The sequence below is a fragment of the Biomphalaria glabrata genome, chromosome 5 (genome assembly GCF_947242115.1).
Source record: "Biomphalaria glabrata chromosome 5, xgBioGlab47.1, whole genome shotgun sequence".
NCBI lineage: Eukaryota > Metazoa > Mollusca > Gastropoda > Planorbidae > Biomphalaria > Biomphalaria glabrata.
Window position 1 is genome coordinate 53,478,987 of NC_074715.1, and position 19,235 is coordinate 53,498,221.

Below are 19,235 nucleotides of genomic sequence, written 5' to 3' on the forward strand. Positions count from 1 at the left end.
GCAACAGAGCCACAGTATTTCGGGTTGTATACAGAATCAGTTTCTTTTCTTTATCTTATATAATTCAGACGTTACTTAAAAAAAAGAAGATGATTACGTCCTACGCGTCATGCATTTAGTCATGCATGTTAACCAATGACTTAAATTCTGCCTAGTCACTGGTTTTCCTGGTTGGCTCAGGCAACCCATTCAATATTACTTAATAATAAATATAAATGTCTCGTTTACGTTTCAGATTGTAAGAATTGTCTACAGTCGTTATGTGATGACTCTGGTCATTGCATTATGGGATGCTTCATGGGATTCGCAGGAGAAGACTGTGAGACAGGTGAAGTGAAATAGATATAGTGAACCGTGTATAGTAAAAACTAGTGCAGTGAAGCTGGTATAAGCATTACGATAAGTGAAACTAATACAGATAGTCTTTTGTTGAGGCTCGCCAATAATGTGAAGCCAAAGCTTGTTTGGTTCGTATAAATTTAACTTTGATGGTCAGAAGAAACAATGAAAGAAAACTCACTTTCAAGGGTACCGAAAATGATACACAAGAAGCGTTAATTGTAAATGAGAGTTATCTACGTAGATTTTAAGGGAATGGTCAACTAATTCATTCAAAGTCGCTTTTATGTTTATTATTTAAACAATACCATGAACTTCTACATGGACTCTACACTACTTCTAGCTTCATTTTCATATCATTAACGCATCATCAACATATCATAATCGCATCATTATCATATAATTATCATATCATTAACGCATCATTATCATATTATTATCGCATCATTATCATATCATTATCATATCATTATCATATCATTATCATATCATTATCATATCATTATCATATCACTATCATATCATTATCATATCATTATCATATCATTATCATATCATTATCATATCATTATCATATCATTATCATATCATTATCATATCATTATCATATCATTATCATACCAGCGAGGTCGAGAGGCTAAGTGCCCGCTTGAACTAGGCTTGGCTTGGCTACCTAGAAGGGGGCTCGAGGTTCGACACCCGACTTGGGCAGAGTTGTGTTTACTGAGCGCCGAAAGGCAGCACGGAAAACCAACTCCTAGATACCCCTCCCCCCCGACTGGTCCACAAATGAGATTGGACCAAAAGCGCTCTGAGCATGCTATAAGCATGAAAGTAGCGCTATATAAAAGCTATAATAAATATCATTATCCTATCATTATCATATCATTAACGTATAATTATCATATCATTAGTATATTAGCATATCAATCGCATATCATTATCATAACCATGAGTTGAACAAACCATAAAATCAAATTCATGCCTTTCTAGACTTTTTAAAGTATTAGATAAATCTTATGGATTTTTTTTTTCACTTTAAAGAAGACAAATCCTAATTTTTACCTGCCTGATCGCGAATACGTGTCGATGGTCCCAGGACTGTCGTTCGGTCATGTCGATGGTCCCAGGTTCAAACCCTGCCTGCTGCCATCTTTCGTGGCCCTGCCGGTAGTTTGGATTTGTATGTAGATGAACATCTGAAACATATAAAACATCCAAAACATGTAAAACATCTGAAACATGTAAAACATCTGAAACATATAAAACATCTGAAACATATAAAACATCTGAAACATGTAAAACATCTAAAACATGTAAAACATCTGAAACATATAAAACATCTGAAACATGTAAAACATCTGAAACATGAAAAAAATTCCGAAACATGTAAGACATCTGAAACATGTAAAACATCCGAAACATGTAAGACATCCGAAAAATATAAAACATCTGAAACATGTAAAACATCCGAAAAATATAAAACATCTGAAACATGTAAAACATCTGAAACATGTAAAACATCTGAAACATATAAAACATCTGAAACATATAAAACATCTGAAACATGTAAAACATCTGAAACATGTAAAACATCTGAAACATATAAAACATCTGAAACATATAAAACATCTGAAACATGTAAAACATCTGAAACATGTAAAACATCTGAAACATGTAAAACATCTGAAACATGTAAAACATCTGAAACATGTAAAACATCTGAAACATGTAAGACATCTGAAACATGTAAAACATCCGAAACATGTAAGACATCCGAAAAATATAAAACATCTGAAACATGTAAAACATCCGAAAAATATAAAACATCTGAAACATGTAAAACATCTGAAACATGTAAAACATCTGAAACATATAAAACATCTGAAACATATAAAACATCTGAAACATGTAAAACATCTGAAACATGTAAAACATCTGAAACATATAAAACATCTGAAACATATAAAACATCTGAAACATGTAAAACATCTGAAACATGTAAAACATCTGAAACATGTAAAACTTCCGAAACATGTAAGACATCCGAAAAATATAAAACACCTGAAACATGTAAAACATCCGAAAAATATAAAACACCTGAAACATGTAAAACATCTGAAACATGTAAAACATCTGAAACATATAAAACATCTGAAACATATAAAACATCCGAAACATGTAAGACATCCGATACATTTAAACATCCGAAAAATATAAAACATCTGAAACATGTAAAACATCTGAAACATGTAAAACATCTGAAACATGTAAAACATCTGAAACATGTAAAACATCTGAAACATGTAAATTATCTGAAACATGTAAAACATCTGAAACATGTTAAACAACCTGAAACATGTAAAACATCTGAAACATGTTAAACATCTGAAACATGTAAGACATAAGAAACATATAAAACAACTAAAACATATAAAACATCTGAAACATATAAAACATCTGAAACATATAAAACATCTGAAACATATAAAACATCTGAAACATATAAAACATCTGAAACATATAAAACATCTGAAACATATAAAACGTCTGAAACATGTAAGACATCTGAAACATATAAAACATCTGAAACATATAGAACATCAGAAACATATAAAACATCTGAAACATGTAAAACATCTGAAACATATTAAACATCTGAAACATATAAAACATCTTAAACATGTAAAACATCTGAAACATGTAAAACATCTGAAACATGTAAAACATCTGAAACATATAAAACATCTGAAACATATAAAACATCTGAAACATGTAAAACATCTGAAACATGTAAGACATCAGAAACATGTAAAACATCTGAAACATATAAAACATCTGAAACATGTAAAACATCTGAAACATGTAAAACATCTGAAGCATGTAAGACATCTGAAACATATAAAACATCTGAAACATCTGAAACATGTAAAACATCTGAAACATGTAAAACATCTGAAACCTGTAAGACATCTGAAACATATAAAACATCTGAAACATATAAAACATCTGAAACATATAAAATATCTGAAACATGTAAAACATCTGAAACATGTAAGACATTTGAAACATATAAAACATCTAAAACATATAAAACATCTGAAACATATAAACATCATAAACATATAAAACATCTGAAACATGTAAGACATCTGAAACAAATAAAACATCTGAAACATGTAAGACATCTGAAACATGTTAGACATCTGAAACATGTTAGACATCTGAAACATGTAAGACATCTGAAACATATAAAAAATATGAAACATATAAAACATCCGAAACATGTTAGACATCTAAAACATATAAAACATTTTACAAGCAAAGAACAGCGTCACACTTTCAGTATGTTGGTTGCCTGGTCAGGTGGTATGCGCTTTGGACTGTAGCCTGGAACTTTGCCAGACTCCATATTGTTGAGATTTAGAAAAAAAGATGTACTAATCTTTTAAATTATTATCCCTCCGAGTGTTTTAGAATACGAACTATAATTAATTATTTATGAACTAGACTTGATCTTGATTTAGCTGGGTGGAAACAACTTCATCTGGGTTTTGCTGGGTGGAAACAACTTGATCTGGGTTTTGCTGGGTGGAAACTGATACTACTTAATGCTGTGAGGATGTTTTTTTTTTTGTTTACAAGTTTCGGACTTTTTTTTTAAATGAAGATTATTACGTCCTAGTCCAGACCTCCTGCAGGACGGCAGTGGACAACTGCGGGCAGGTTTTGAACTCGGGACCGTCGTGGTGACCGTCCGAAGGCATACCACACGAGATGGTGCATGTCACTATTAGTTATGTTTGGATTCCATGTCTAAGGCCTCTTTTAGTCGCAATGCGACTATGGATCATCTCATGGCAATAAAAGGAATGCCTGGGCATTAGCTGTGGTCGGAACGATGTCGCCCACACATCAGTCCCCCCCCCCCGCCTCTCCACGCAGCTGATGTATCCAAAGGAACGGCAGTGCCGATACAGTTTGGGGTCAGCGGCGTCGCAGGTTCTGCCAAAGTGTAGCAGGATTCCATGTAGCTAACATTTAAAACACAGAAACGTCCTTAAAACAAGTAACAACAATTCTAGTTCAGCAGACTACGTAACGATTTCCTCATTCTCATTTAGATCTCGTTGGTTATGTTTTCCTCCCAGCCTAGCTGCATTATCTACTAGATCTATTAGCTCATACAATTTCTTCCAACTGCAAAGTTGGGCAAAATCTTGGGTGCGCTGCTTTGTGTGTAAATGTGAAATGTTGCGAATAGGTGTAGAATTAAAAAAAAAAATTAAAAACAAAACTTAACAAGATTACAAAAAGAGTTTGTGTTACACAAACTCAGAGGCGGCCCCCGTCGAAGTCGGATCCCTGTCGGATCTGCATATTCGCAAATAATATTCAAGAGGTGATTTAATTTTGATGTAAAATGTTTTACACGTTTCGGATGTTCCTTCAGAGTTGAAGATAATTACTTCCTAGTCCAAACCTCCCGCAGGACGACGGGGGATGGGAGCGGGCAGGGTTTGAACCCTGGGCCATCCATAAATCTGAACGACAGTCCAGCGCGCAAACCGCACGACCAGGCAGCCATCCGATGGTCAAAAGTAATAATGTTTCAAAGATTCATTTGCCGTAAATTTAAATTTAAATTTAATAAAAAATAGTAGATTAGTTTTAGTATATTAAAACATTACAATATTGATCAAAACGTTTGGAAATGAAAATCTACACTTTTTTTTTACACTTTAAGTTTAGAAATTGAAATTCTACATCTTAATCTAGTCTATTTTAGTCTAAACTAGATCTAGAAATTCTAGATCTAGACTCTAAAATAATTTTAATTAGAATATAAATCCAGATCTAGATATACTGTAATAAAAATCTAGATCTAGTTTAAAAAATCTAGATTAGATCTAAATCAAGATATCATTCCTTTTTTAAACGCGAGTCACATAACGAGGCTCAATAAACATTACTATACCGAGTTCTTTTTTCATTTCATTTGAAGAATTAATTCCATATAACGTCAGAGGGAAAAAAAAACACTACGTCACACGGCCTAGCTAGACTAAAAATCGCCTTCATCTATAAGAGTCATTTATCGAGTGTTCATAGACTTTGGTGCACCGAGTGCGTTCTTTAAGCATTTCATTTAAAGAATTCATTCCATATGACGTCAAAGGAAAAAAAACACTACGTCACACGCCTAGCTAGAATAAAAATCGCCTTCATCATTACGAGCCTTTTATAGAGTGTTCATAGACATTGGTGCACCGAGTGCGTTCTTTTAGCATTTCATTCAAAGAATTCATTCCATATGACGTCAAAGGAAAAAAAAACACTACGTCACAAGGCCTAGCTAGACTAAAAATCACCTTTATCAACACGAGCCATTTCTCGAGTGTTCATAGACATTGGTGCACCGAGTGCGTTCTTTTAGCATTTCATTTAAAGAATTCATTCCATGTGACGTCAAAGGAAAAAAAAACACTACGTCACACGGCTTAGTTAGACTAAAATATGTTTTCATTAATACAAGCAATTTTTTCGAGGGTTAATAGACATTGGTGCACCGAGTGCGTTCTTTTAACATTACATTTAAAGAGTCCATTCATATGACGTCAAAGAAAAAAAAATCCATTACCTCACAATAGGCTAGTACCGGTACCATAAAAAAAAATGTCTTTATTTACACGAGATATTTAACGAGGGTTCATAGACATTGGTGCACTGAGTTCTAATAGATATTATTTAAAAAGGATCAAAGCCACATTGTTTTTGCGTTTTGTCTGTCAGTCGGTCTGTCCGTTATCTTGATATAAAAAAACAACTAAAAGTTATTAAAAATTGATTAACCTTTATTTTACGTTTCAAAACATCGCAATAATTTTTAGGTATGAACACAATTGAAAAGTTTATATAATAGATTGTTCCGGATGTTTGTATAAATAGTAAAAGAAAAAGAGAATTTCAGATAAATGTAATACCGTTAATTAAATTTTTTGGATGGTCTCGTATAAAAATTAGATGTACTACAGCCACGTGGAGAGATTTTCATACCTTACTTTGGTGTTTGGATTCTGTTTTCCTTAAAAATCGGAACATAATATTAACGATAATTAGATATTTTAATGTTTAAGGTAGAAAGTTAAATGTACTGTAAGAGAGTAGTGAGTTAAAATATTTTTCATAAAAATCCGTAAAAACATTATTTCGTAAATGAGAAGATTATTTGTTTATTAATTAGAAGAGGGAGTTCAAACAATTATTTGGCGTTAGTAGATTTTTAAATAAATTCGGAAATTTCTGGCGACGATTTGTAAGAAACAAAATCCGGAACTTTCTTTATCGATTACAAAACTTCTATGTTATGTTTTACAAGAAAATTAAATGTCTAAAAAGTAATTTTCAGTAATCAATTCTAGTAAATTACTTTTTTTAAAAGCCTTATGCGATTTCAAACAATCATTAGGCATAATTCATGTTTTATTAAACAATATCCGGAACATTTTTACACTTAATGAAATATAAGTCAGTATTGAGATTATGATTTAGCATTAATATGCTATTTACATAAAAAACGGAACAACATATTATTGATAATGTGTTTTTGCAACGTTTAAGCATGGAAATTGAATGTAATATAAGTTAGAAGAGCAAACAAACATTTGTTGGCGTTGATTAGTTTTGCACAAAAAAATCCGGAACAATCAATTTTAGATACTTAAAACTATTGAGATGTTATGGGAGGAACATTAAAGGGTAAATCAGATTTTCAATAGCTTTTAGAGTTCTAGTTTTTTAAATCTAATCGTGACGGACAGACCGACCAACAGACAAAACGCACAAAAATAAGCTTCTTTTATTCGGATGGGGGCACTAAACAAAAAATAAATAAAATCTGATTTTTTAAAAAAGTTTAAGGAATTGGTTTAGCACCTGATCATGTTGCGACGTTACGCTACTGCACGAAAATCGCTGCATAAAAAGTCCATTTAAAAAAATGTGCGTGATATTTACATACAAAGTGCATTATTAGCCTTTATAAACAAACAGAAATGTTTTCTTTTAATTTTAGCAGCTAGTTGACCAGAAAAAACGTCTTTAACTATTATTTGTATTTGTTGTAAACATTTCCTGTACATTTTAAAAATATATTTGACTTAGTGATACTGAAAATACACAAAAATCGTCCATCTTTGTTAGCATATTGTAACATTGCCTCCCTTACATTTACGTAATTGTTTTAGAATTGGTGTATTTTTATGAAAAAATCGCTTGCATAATTAATTTTATAAATTAAACGGTTTGCTTTTAGAAAACCAAAAGTAGCCGTTGCACCTAAACTTTTCAAGCCGGATTTAATGATGAAATAATATTTTTCATATCTCTTCTAGTTTTCGAGATCTGAGTGTGACAGACGGACAGACGGACATTTTGCACAAACCTAATAGCGGCTTTTTCCCCTTACGGGGGCCGCTAAAAAGAAAAACAAAACGTATAAGACTAAGACTAAGAAATTTGTTGTGATTACAAGGACTCTTTTCTCATATACAGACAACACAACAGAAACATACACATAAATAGAACAGACACAAACATAAAGAGTTTATTCAGCGACTACACACATACATCTTGGTCCTTTTCATGTTTCCTAATCAACGAGTGGCGTTGATATAGTCTGACCGAGTGAGGTACGAACGAGTTTTTGTACCGCTCTGTTCTTGTCTTGATTGACAGCAGTCGCCAAGTTCGCGACGACCTGTCATAGTTCTGATGGAGCGGGTGGCCGTTGTCTTCCAAGATTTTTTTTTAATAGGGAAAGAACTGTACGTTTAAAGCCAAATATCTCAATACTGTAAGATTAATTTCCCTTTTTCTACATCAAAAACATTTTATTAATTATGACTAATTAATCAATGGGTTAAGCTTTTATTTATTTATTCATGTTTCGTTAAGAGACAGAAGAATTGTGCAAAGTTTCGACTTGAACCGAGAATTGGATGCGGGGGGAACCAGACAGACAGACGGACAGACAGCTTTGTAAAAAAAGAAAGTAGTAGAGGAAATCAACAAATCATTCAATGTTTTTGTAGTTAATGATTATGCTATAGTTTAAGGTTCTAAAAATACTCGTTATTCTTTATCTAAATACAGCATACACCCAAGTCTAGTGATCGAATACAATAAATAACGCAAAAGAATCAACTTACAATAATCTAAAGATGAATTTAAATATATCCAATAAATCTCAAAAAAACACTTCACTCTTCAAAATCAACCAAGAAATATCTCTGCTACACACTGCTCGTGTGTCCGCCAAACAATAACACAGTCACGTGAGTCACGTCTGACCAGCGTGTGACAAGCAGGGAAAGAAAAATTTAGTAACAGCAAAGGGGACTTACAGTTAGGAAAGTTTAAGACAGTATTTGTCATAACCAAAAATTCGTTGGTTTGATTCTGGTCATTTTTAGTCCTCGTAAGGGGAAAAACTTTAATTAGTTTAGTCTAAAATGTCCGTCTGTCAGACTCGGATCTCAAAAAGTATAGAAGATACTTTAGACTTAAATCCTCCCACGCCGTTCGGCGCATTGGGCGGTAGCCTAAGATCTGTCAATGGTAATGTCTGAAGCTTTTCCCACCTGGTGTCCACTGCTCTGAGGTCCTCCATGAAAGTGTTGCCCACAAGGTATACTAGGTTGTCCCTGTTTGCACTTTCCTCTATGACGTCGTATTTCTTGGGATGCGTAATTCATTCTGTCGGAGAACATGTCCTGCAAACCTCATGTGACGCTCTGTCACAACCTCACTAAGTAGCTGACTCCCAGTTCGACATAGGGTTCCGTGTTTGAGACAGTATCTTTATAATTGACTCCTTAGTAGAAGAGAAATGAAATTTTTTCAAACATTCTTTTCAATGTATCTATCAATTATTAAATATCAATATTTGCACTGTCATATAATCTTATCTTAAGAAATACAGACGTTATTTCAAGAAAGAAGACGGTTACGTCCTATGCCTGTTTCTTGGTTAATATAGTTATGCATGTTAATCAATGACCTAAATTCCGCCAAGTCATTGGTTTTCCTGGCTGAATCAGGCAACCCATTCCATGCTCTAATAGCACTAGGAAAGAAGAAGCATTTTTTACAAATATTTTCTAGCATATGGGACGAGGAATGTGCCTTTATCTTTATGTCTTTCTGAGTATTTTATTAAATTTTGTTTTTGTACTTGAAGATTATGATTCAGTGTTTTTAAGTCTTCAATCCCGAAGGCTTTCTAAATTTAGTGATTACTCTAATCAAATCTGAATATTCGTTTGTTTTATTTTGTGTCTGTTCTAGTTTCTTAATGTTTTCTTGAGTTCGGGTGTCCCAGACTGTTTACCCAGATGCTATAATTGGCTTAACCAAGTTTAATTATTTTTTTAAGTTTTATATTCTTTTTTTTTTTTTGTAGAAATTTCGTTTAATAAGATAAACCCTAATGCTTTGTTTGATTTTTTAATAGTTTCATCAATATGGGGATGCCATGATAGTTTTTCATTTATTATAACACCTAGGTATTTTTGCGTTTTTTGGTCCGTGTTTACCATGAATAAGGTGAGTGGTATATATCTGTTTTCCTTTTTTTTATTTTGTTACTCTTATTTTTTTTGTTTTATTCTATCTGCAGCCTGCCAAAATTGCAATAAAACAAACTTTTCATGTAACAGGACAAATTTCCTATGTTTATATGGCTGTGACACTGGGTTTTTTGGAAATGATTGCCATTCACGTAAGTTTTGTTTTGGGTGATTAAGGATTTATTAATTATACTGGTAGCAACGAAATTACGTTCTATATAGCAAAAGTAAAGGTTTCATATGCTGTCGCGACCAGAGAGTGTCTATTGGGATAAGTTCTCATTGTCTACCTTACAATTTCGCATATAACCCGAGGGTTAAACAAGTTTTACAAACGAATGGCATCTGTGCGGGGTATACAAAGGCTCGGGGTTTACAAAATGTATTTTACTCATATAAACATAGCATGGGCATTCCTGTGGGTCTTTATGCCTCCTTGTGATGGCCTTGTTCAGGCTGTCTTGAGGTCAACTATAGATGACTGTTGGACTTGAATCAATTACTCTGCAAGCGTTTGAGTTTTATTGTTCGGGTGTATTCAGTGTAGTTGATCAACAATACAGAATAAACAACACATCGATTTAACGAGTAAAGAAATGTAGTCAACACTGATGAACAGTTAATTCTATATTTATTATAATAAAAGGCCACAGTAAAAGTCTCTGTCAAAATAAACACGTCTTTACCCTAGAGGATTCTATCGCTAACTGATTTTCCGGTCTCTACCTCAAAATATCCCAAACGTCACTAGTCCCGTTCAATATACGTCTTCTATGGTGCGTCGCTAAATAACTAATACTATAAACAAGGTGTCTAACATCCTATAGTTGGCTGTTTGGTTGTGAGTTGTACACTGGAAGGCTTTAACGAAAGATCTCATTCTAAACCTCAAGAAAGCAAATAGTAACTATGATAGTACTTTTTGTACCGGTAGTCTACGGCATGTCACTCTACGCACATTGCGGGATATATAAAGGGGGGGGGGGGGGTAGTGCGATTTCGTTTTTACTTATTTTGTAATTTGTGCGGCCTGTGCGGGTTATACACATGTGCGGAGTATATGCACGAAATACGGAATATAATACTTCTAATCCATAGGCGTCTCAAATAGTTTATGATAAATAATTCATGCCCGTGACATGTTCTTGTATTAAAAAAAAACCTCGTTGAAAGAACTCCTCCTTCCCTTCCCACCCCCACAGGCCATAAGAAAAAATATTGAACTAGATCTTTTGCTTGTAGATGTTCTTATGGAAGATTTTACTCAGAGGCAGCGATTTTAAAAAGAGGCAAGGATTTTACCCAGAAGCAAGGATTTTACCCAGAAGCAAGGATTTTACCCAGAAGCAAGGATTTTACCCAGAAGCAAGGATTTTACACAGAAGCGAGGAGTAGATATGGCTCTTCACCAATCTCTGTGTCCGAAGATTCCCCTTCCACTAAATGATCATATAATCACATTCCTTGTTGTGAGACACGACTTCCTGGGCATCTCAGCGAGGCCGGAGGCCGAGCACACATGGGGTCTCAGTGTATTCCTATACGTTACCGTCATTAAAATAAAGAGAGCGATAATCAAAGCGTAAGGCCCAAGTGAGGAACAGCTTTGCTTAAGGGACGAGTTATTCTTCCCGTGTAATGCTTGTTCGCCGGAACCTGCTGTGGGAGTCCACGGTAAGGCCAAGAATAGGACCCCGCTTACCTGCATCAAGATACAGAAGAACGTCAATTATCCAGATTAATTATGGAGGCGCGGTAGGTGAGTGGTAAAGCGCTTGGCTTCCGAATCGGGGGTCCCGTGTTCAAATCCTTGTGAAGACTGGGATTTTTTTTAAATTTCGGGATCTTAGGGCGCCTCTGAGTCCACAAAGCTCTAATGATGTACCTAATATTAGTTTGGGAAAAGTGAAGGCGGTTGGTCGCTGTGCTGGCCACATGACACCCTCGTTAACTGTGGGCCACAAAAAAACAGATGATCTTTACATCATCTGTCCTATAGTTCGCAAGGTCTGATAGGGCACTTTACTTTTACTTTTTTTGTCTTTTATCAAAATTAATAGGAAACGGAGTCTGTTCGGATATTCGATCATTCGGATAATCGAATGCGGAATAGTTTACCGGATAAACGATGCTCTATTGCAAAATGAATCAATTAAAAAGCAGGAACCACAACGATGACAAAAGATGAAACAAAAAAGTCACCGGAACAAACAACAAATTAAAATATTTGTAAATATATAGAGCTAAAAACAAAATGCCTTTCTTCAGCCTGTGGGAAGTGTGCAGGAGACGGAACGTGTCACCGACTAACTGGCACTTGTTACGATGGCTGTATAGCTGGCTATAAGGGCTTCAACTGCAAAGGTAAAGTCCTGGTTATATTATTAACCTTTTGAGCAAAGCTTATATCAACTCACTCTGTCTATCTACAAGTTTCTACACGTTATTTCTCCCAATATCCATTTTGGATCAAATTGAAATTATGCTAAATTATTCAGTGACGTAGACACTGTATTGAAAATCGAATAATTTGTCCTGTTATTAATTATTTCGTTTAGACCAAGGAAAAGTCAATCCTTCAGAATTCACAGGTATGGCTAAATATGTCGGGTTTTGTTCCCACAAATAATTTTACACCTTATTTCTCCTACGTCCATTAACATTTACTATTTTGATTGATATCGAGAAAAGGAAATAACTTCTACATTTTTTAAAGATATAGTTGTAAGTGCGGAGCTCTTGGTTTTTTAATTTAAAAAAAAAAGGATCTTTAAAATATGCTTGTTTTTCAAATCTAACCGTGACGGAAAGACTGGATCATATAGTACAGATTGTGGCTTTTCCCCATTACGAGGGCGCCTAAATAAGGAAATGCCAATGTGCACTGATGCGGTATAAGAGATAAATATTTGAGGCAGAAGAAAAAATACATTAATCATTCCATTTAAGAACTTTTACCTTCTTGAGAAATATAGTCGTTTATATAGTTGTAATGTTATTACAGCCTAAATTTTGTTTGTTAACAGCGCTTTATAAATAAATTTATTAATAAATAAATAAATTTATTATTATTATTATTATTAAATTGTAAACTTATGCTAATATGTCTAAATCAAAACCACAAACTAGTTACATATTTATTTATTTTCGTTCCAACTGATGATGACAAACCTCTTGACCGGAAACAGTCATTGATGAAATTGACCCGATAGATACAACCACCGTCTACTACGGAATGTTTGTTGCATTCATTTGTCTTTTTGTCTGGTACACTCTGTGCTGTGACGGCTGTCTCAAGAATTGTCAGGAGGGTGAGTGTCACAATTCGCAATTTGACCATTGGTCAATAGTATAGTTAGTTACTTATGTCCTACATTTCGACCAATGGTCAATAGCCTAGTTAGTATAATTCTTTTTTGACGACTGGTTAATAGCTTTATTTGGCTCAATGTCTTTTTTAGTTCTGTCAATTAGCCTAGTTAAATTACCTGTAGTTAAACAGCTGGTCAATAAACTAGTTTGTTAAATGTCCTGTATTTCAACCACTTGTTAATAGCCTAGTTCAATGTCATGTTGGTTTTTTTACCCCATGTCGATAAATGTCCTGTAATTTGACCAATGGTTAATGGCCTTATTCATTAACTCTTTCTCTCCTAACTGACGATACCAACGTTCATTTCACCAGAATGTGGTAAATAATTACGGAGAGAAAGAGTTAAATGTCCTGTAGATTAACCACTTGTTAATAAAATTAGCTAGCTAGATATCTATGATTAAATTGGTAAATAGCCTATTTAGTGAATTTCATGTAGTGTTACGAACGGCTTTGAACTTAGTTCAAACTTGTCTTTAGCCTTTTCGAGGGGCATGTCCTTCGGACTGTCGCTAAGATGGTCCCATATTCAAATCCTAGTCGCTTCCATCAAATGCCATCCTGCAGGAGGTTTGGTTTAACGCTTAATAATCTTTTATTTTTTTTTAATTCTTAGACTTTAAGTAAAAAAAAATTCTCTTTGTATTTTCTCGTGTTCAATCAATGTCCTAGCTGTAAGTCACCCAGTATTTAAAAGTCCATTGTATTCATAGAATAGTTTTTCTGCTTACTTAGAAACGCCATCTTATTACATCACCTAGTGCTCATTTTTTAAAACAAAAGCTTATATCAACTCACTCTGTCTGTCTGTCTGTCTGTCTGTCCGGTAAAATGTTGTACACTTTATGTCTCCTTAACTCATTCTTGGATCAAACTGAAATTTTGCACAATAATTTCTTTTACCTGACAACACAAAAAATCAATGTAATGTTTGGTATCTCGAACAAGGGAAAGAAATTGTACTGAACTAAGGTGGTGGTAAAAGCTGAATTAGTCACCTTTATATACAGCTGTTTTAAAGAAAGTTTGAAAAAAAAAAAAAAACAATACATAAGTATACAATCTTCTATTTCCATACACACTTCACTAGCAGAGTGGTTAGAATGTCGGCTTGAGTCATGATTTCGAATTCAGGTCATTCACCTAGCCCCATTTTTTTTTTTAAAATAAATACTTAAAAAAAAAAGCAATCACGGTAAAATTCACGCAGATAACCCTCTCTTTCTATCCCCCCTCCCCCTTTCCCAACTGGTCCAGACAAGTGATAGGATCATAGCGTGTTGAGAAAGCTAAGAGAATGCAATAGAGCTAAACAAAAACAATGGACCTCATTCACCAATCGTAAACAAACAACATTTCGCCACGTGATTCTCTATTTTCTTCTATACAAATTACGATCTAATTTTAATACACAATGGCTATCACGTGACGTTTTTTTTCCTCGTTGTTTTATCAATACTATCACGTGACTAAATGTTGTTTGTTTACGATTGGTGAATGAGGTCCATTGGTAAAAATATTTCTAATCGCACAGATGTATTGTTGTAGGTCTAGATCTATTACAAACTTAATTACATGACTGATCCGTTAGATTCTCTAAGAGCTGAGACGAAGGCTCTTCGAGCTCTAGGTTGGAAAAAAAAAACCTAATTGAACCAACCGTTCTGTCTGGAAGAGATCAGAGTCACTGTCTATGTAAAACATTGCTATTTCCGATATATCTGGCACTCCGGGCGCATGGGCTAGAAAGCAAGGCCGAAGGCCGAGTATACCAGGAACGTCCGCCATTTTCCTATGTTGTACCCAGCTTGGCCGTGCAGGACTCGCCATTAATGTAACGTTCCCTTGAGGATCGGCGCATGGATTATCGACAGGGACGTGGAAGCTCTCTTTCAACTCCGCACCGTGCAATGGGAAAACTCTCGCATTCCCTTGGACACTCCCACAGGAGTTTAGTTTTGCTATTCATTTAGCCTAACCACTACCTCTAATGATCGTTTCCACCAAAGTGCCACGTTGAGGCAGAATAGCGTACTTGGGCATGACTGATCCAAACTAACTAATAAGCCTACAGCTACACTTCGCATAAGCTTTGTTTTCAAAAAAGCATTTTTTAAAAACATGTTTTCCCTGATTCTGAACTTCGTATGTTCCAGCTAATGAGGTATGAGGCATGACTGATCCAAACTAACTAATAGGCCTACAGCTACACTTCGAATAAGCTTTGTTTTCAAAAAAGCATTTTTTTAAAACATGTTTTCCCTGATTCTGAACTTCGTATGTTCAAGCTAATGAGGTATGAGGCATGACTGATCCAAACTAACTAATAGGCCTACAGCTACACTTCGAATAAGCTTTGTTTTCAAAAAAGCATTTTTTTAAAAACATGTTTTCCCTGATTCTGAACTTCGTATGTTCCAGCTAATGAGGTATGAGGCATGGCTGATCCAAACTAACTAATAGGCCTACAGCTACACTTCGCATAAGCTTTGTTTTCAAAAAAGCATTTTTTAAAAACATGTTTTCCCTGATTCTGAACTTCGTATGTTCCAGCTAATGAGGTATGAGGCATGACTGATCCAAACTAACTAATAGGCCTACAGCTACACTTCGAATAAGCTTTGTTTTCAAAAAAGCATTTTTTTAAAACATGTTTTCCCTGATTCTGAACTTCGTATGTTCCAGCTAATGAGGTATGAGGCATGACTGATCCAAACTAACTAATAGGCCTACAGCTACACTTCGAATAAGCTTTGTTTTCAAAAAAGCATTTTTTTAAAAACATGTTTTCCCTGATTCTGAACTTCGTATGTTCCAGCTAATGAGGTATGAGGCATGGCTGATCCAAACTAACTAATAGGCCTACAGCTACACTTCGCATAAGCTTTGTTTTCAAAAAAGCATTTTTTAAAAACATGTTTTCCCTGATTCTGAACTTCGTATGTTCCAGCTAATGAGGTATGAGGCATGACTGATCCAAACTAACTAATAGGCCTACAGCTACACTTCGAATAAGCTTTGTTTTCAAAAAAGCATTTTTTTAAAACATGTTTTCCCTGATTCTGAACTTCGTATGTTCCAGCTAATGAGGTCAAAGACAGGTCTGCCGCGCAACAAAATAGAGAAGCACGGAAGAAGCAAAACATTTCGCAGGATTCTAAAATCTCAGATACCAGTGCGACCAGTCGATCTAGTTCCAGTGATTAGAGTGTAGAGTCAAGCCCACAATGGTAACTTCTCTATACGTTGAAATTTGAGAACCTTTTACTAAGATAGCTGATTCTTTGTTCCTTTTAAAAAGAAAAGAAACTATTTGCATGAGTGTGGCTTTTACTATGAAGTGCATGAATGATATAACAATAATTTTAGAAACTGACCTAAAAGCCTGCATGTGATTTTAGAATGTACATTTATAGAAGCTTTTTTTTTTTAAATTTACCTACTCCTTAGAAAAAGTTGCAGCATTTTTTACGCCATTGTTTTTGTAATAGAAAACAAATAGATTAATCTAATCTAATATGGAAATGAATAGATTGACTGCAATATGAATGTTCAGAAAAATTTCTTGCGTTTGTTAAATAAGCTCAATTTTTGAATTCATTGGTAAATAAAATATGTAAAAACCATATATGAGTTTCCGTATTTACTTAGTTTGAATACATAGACTCTTCTTTGGTACAGTGCACAGCACACTTATCACGAGTGTTGATGAGAGGTGTGTGCATCGAATCGTTTTGTGTGTTGTTGTTTTTTTTTGTTGTTTCTTTTTTGCTTTCTTTTGAAATTCGTTTTTATTTTTGTCATGTTTTTATAATTTTTCACAGCACTATAATCTCACATCACTATAATCTCACATCGTTATAATTTCACATCGTTATAATTTCACATCGTTATAATCTCACATCACTTTAATCTCACATCACTATAATCTCACATCACTATAATCTCACATCACTATAATCTCACATCGTTATAATCTCACATCGCTAAAATCTCACATCACTATAATCTCACATCGCTATAATCTCACATCACTATAATCTCACATCGTTATAATCTCACATCGTTATAATCTCACATCGTTAAAATCTCACATCACTATAATCTCACATCACTATAATCTCACATCACTAAAATCTCACATCACTATAATCTCACATCACTATAATCTCACATCGCTATAATCTCACATTGAGATTGTTATGGAGTGCGTGTGTTTCTATGGTGACTGTGAGAAAAGGTTAGCGATTTGGTGTGGGGGGGCTATGTAGTGTGAATGATGCAAGATAAGCGAATGGTCGTCAGGTGTCTTGGCGGCATGGTCTTCAGGTGTCTTGGTAGCATGGTCGTCAGGTGTCTTGGTAGCATGGTCTTCAGGTGTCTTGGTAGCATGGTCTTCAGGTGTCTTGGTAGCATGGTCGTCAGGTGTCTTGGTAGCATGGTCGTCAGGTGTCTTGGGTAGCATGGTCTTCAGGTGTCTTGGGTAGCATGGTCTTCAGGTGTCTTGGTAGCATGGTCGTCAGGTGTCTTGGTAGCATGGTCTTCAGGTGTCTTGGGTAGCATGGTCTTCAGGTGTCTTGGTAGCATGGTCGTCAGGTGTCTTGGTAGCATGGTCGTCAGGTGTCTTGGTAGCATGGTCGTCAGGTGTCTTGGTAGCATGGTCGTCAGGTGTCTTGGTAGCATGGTCGTCAGGTGTCTTGGGTAGCATGGTCTTCAGGTGTCTTGGTAGCATGGTCGTCAGGTGTCTTGGTAGCATGGTCTTCAGGTGTCTTGGTAGCATGGTCTTCAGGTGTCTTGGCGGCATGGTCTTCAGGTGTCTTGGTAGCATGGTCTTCATGTGTCTTGGTAGCATGGTCGTCAGGTGTCTTGGTAGCATTGTCTTCAGGTGTCTTGGTAGCATGGTCTTCAGGTGTCTTGGTAGCATGGTCTTCAGGTGTCTTGGTAGCATGGTCGTCAGGTGTCTTGGGTAGAACAGACGATTTCAGATTGCCAGAGTGAAACGACGTAGTGACGGGTGAATACAGGGTAGATTACTTGTTCTCTTTCCATGACTTCTTGGTCACTATAATCTCCCATCACTATAATCTCCCATCACTATAATCTCCCATCACTATAATCTCACATCACTATAATCTCACATCACTATAATCTCACATCACTATAATCTCACATCACTATAATCTCACATCACTATAATCTCACATCACTATAATCTCCCATCACTATAATCTCCCATCACTATAATATCCCATCACTATAATCACCCATCACTATAATCACCCATCACTATAATCTACAATCACTATAATCACCCATCACTATAATCTCCCATCACTATAATCTCCCATCACTATAATCTCCCATCACTATAATCTCACATCACTATAATCACCCATCACTATAATCTCCCATCACTATAATCTCCCATCACTATAATCTCCCATGACTATAATCTCCCATCAAATAACAAATACTAGAAAACCACTCGATTTATATTGGCTTTGGTCAACAAGATCTGGCTGTAGTAAACAGTTTTGTTTGTAAAATGTTTTACATGTTTCGGATGTTCCTTCAGAGTTGAAGATAGTTTACTTCCTAGTCCAAACCTCCCGCAGGACGACGGGGGATTGGAGCAGGCAGGGTTTGAATCCTCAACCATCGATAAATCTGAACGACAGTCCAGCTCGCGAACCGCACGACCAGGCAGCCAGCCGAATACCAACACGTCTCACATTGTTGAAGTACTATAAACACACACACTGGACATGATCTTCTGACACTCTGGACAACTCAGTTACACTACACTGGCAGCGGTTCTCAACCTTTTATGCTCGGCGACCCCTTTTTACAATCCCCCACTTAGCCGCGACCCCCCCTCTCTCCCCCGCACACGC

The 19,235-nt window shown here is 35.4% G+C and overlaps 1 protein-coding gene across 3 annotated transcripts in view; it reads left to right on the plus strand.

Moving 5' to 3' along the window:
* Positions 1 to 16,958, plus strand: part of LOC106074796 (uncharacterized) — a 48,912-nt gene extending 31,954 nt beyond the window's left edge. Inside the window, exons 14-19 of one of the 3 annotated variants that reach the window (XM_056028987.1) lie at positions 236 to 328; positions 10,019 to 10,120; positions 12,237 to 12,332; positions 12,527 to 12,559; positions 13,157 to 13,279; positions 16,424 to 16,958. In XM_056028987.1, coding sequence (XP_055884962.1) covers positions 236 to 328; positions 10,019 to 10,120; positions 12,237 to 12,332; positions 12,527 to 12,559; positions 13,157 to 13,279; positions 16,424 to 16,548 — 572 coding nt within the window. In that variant the 3' untranslated portion in view covers positions 16,549 to 16,958. The remainder of the gene's footprint in view (positions 1 to 235; positions 329 to 10,018; positions 10,121 to 12,236; positions 12,333 to 12,526; positions 12,560 to 13,156; positions 13,280 to 16,423) is intronic. The other 2 variants (XM_056028985.1, XM_056028986.1) reach the window with 2 other exon arrangements.
* The last annotated feature ends 2,277 nt before the right edge of the window (positions 16,959 to 19,235 follow it).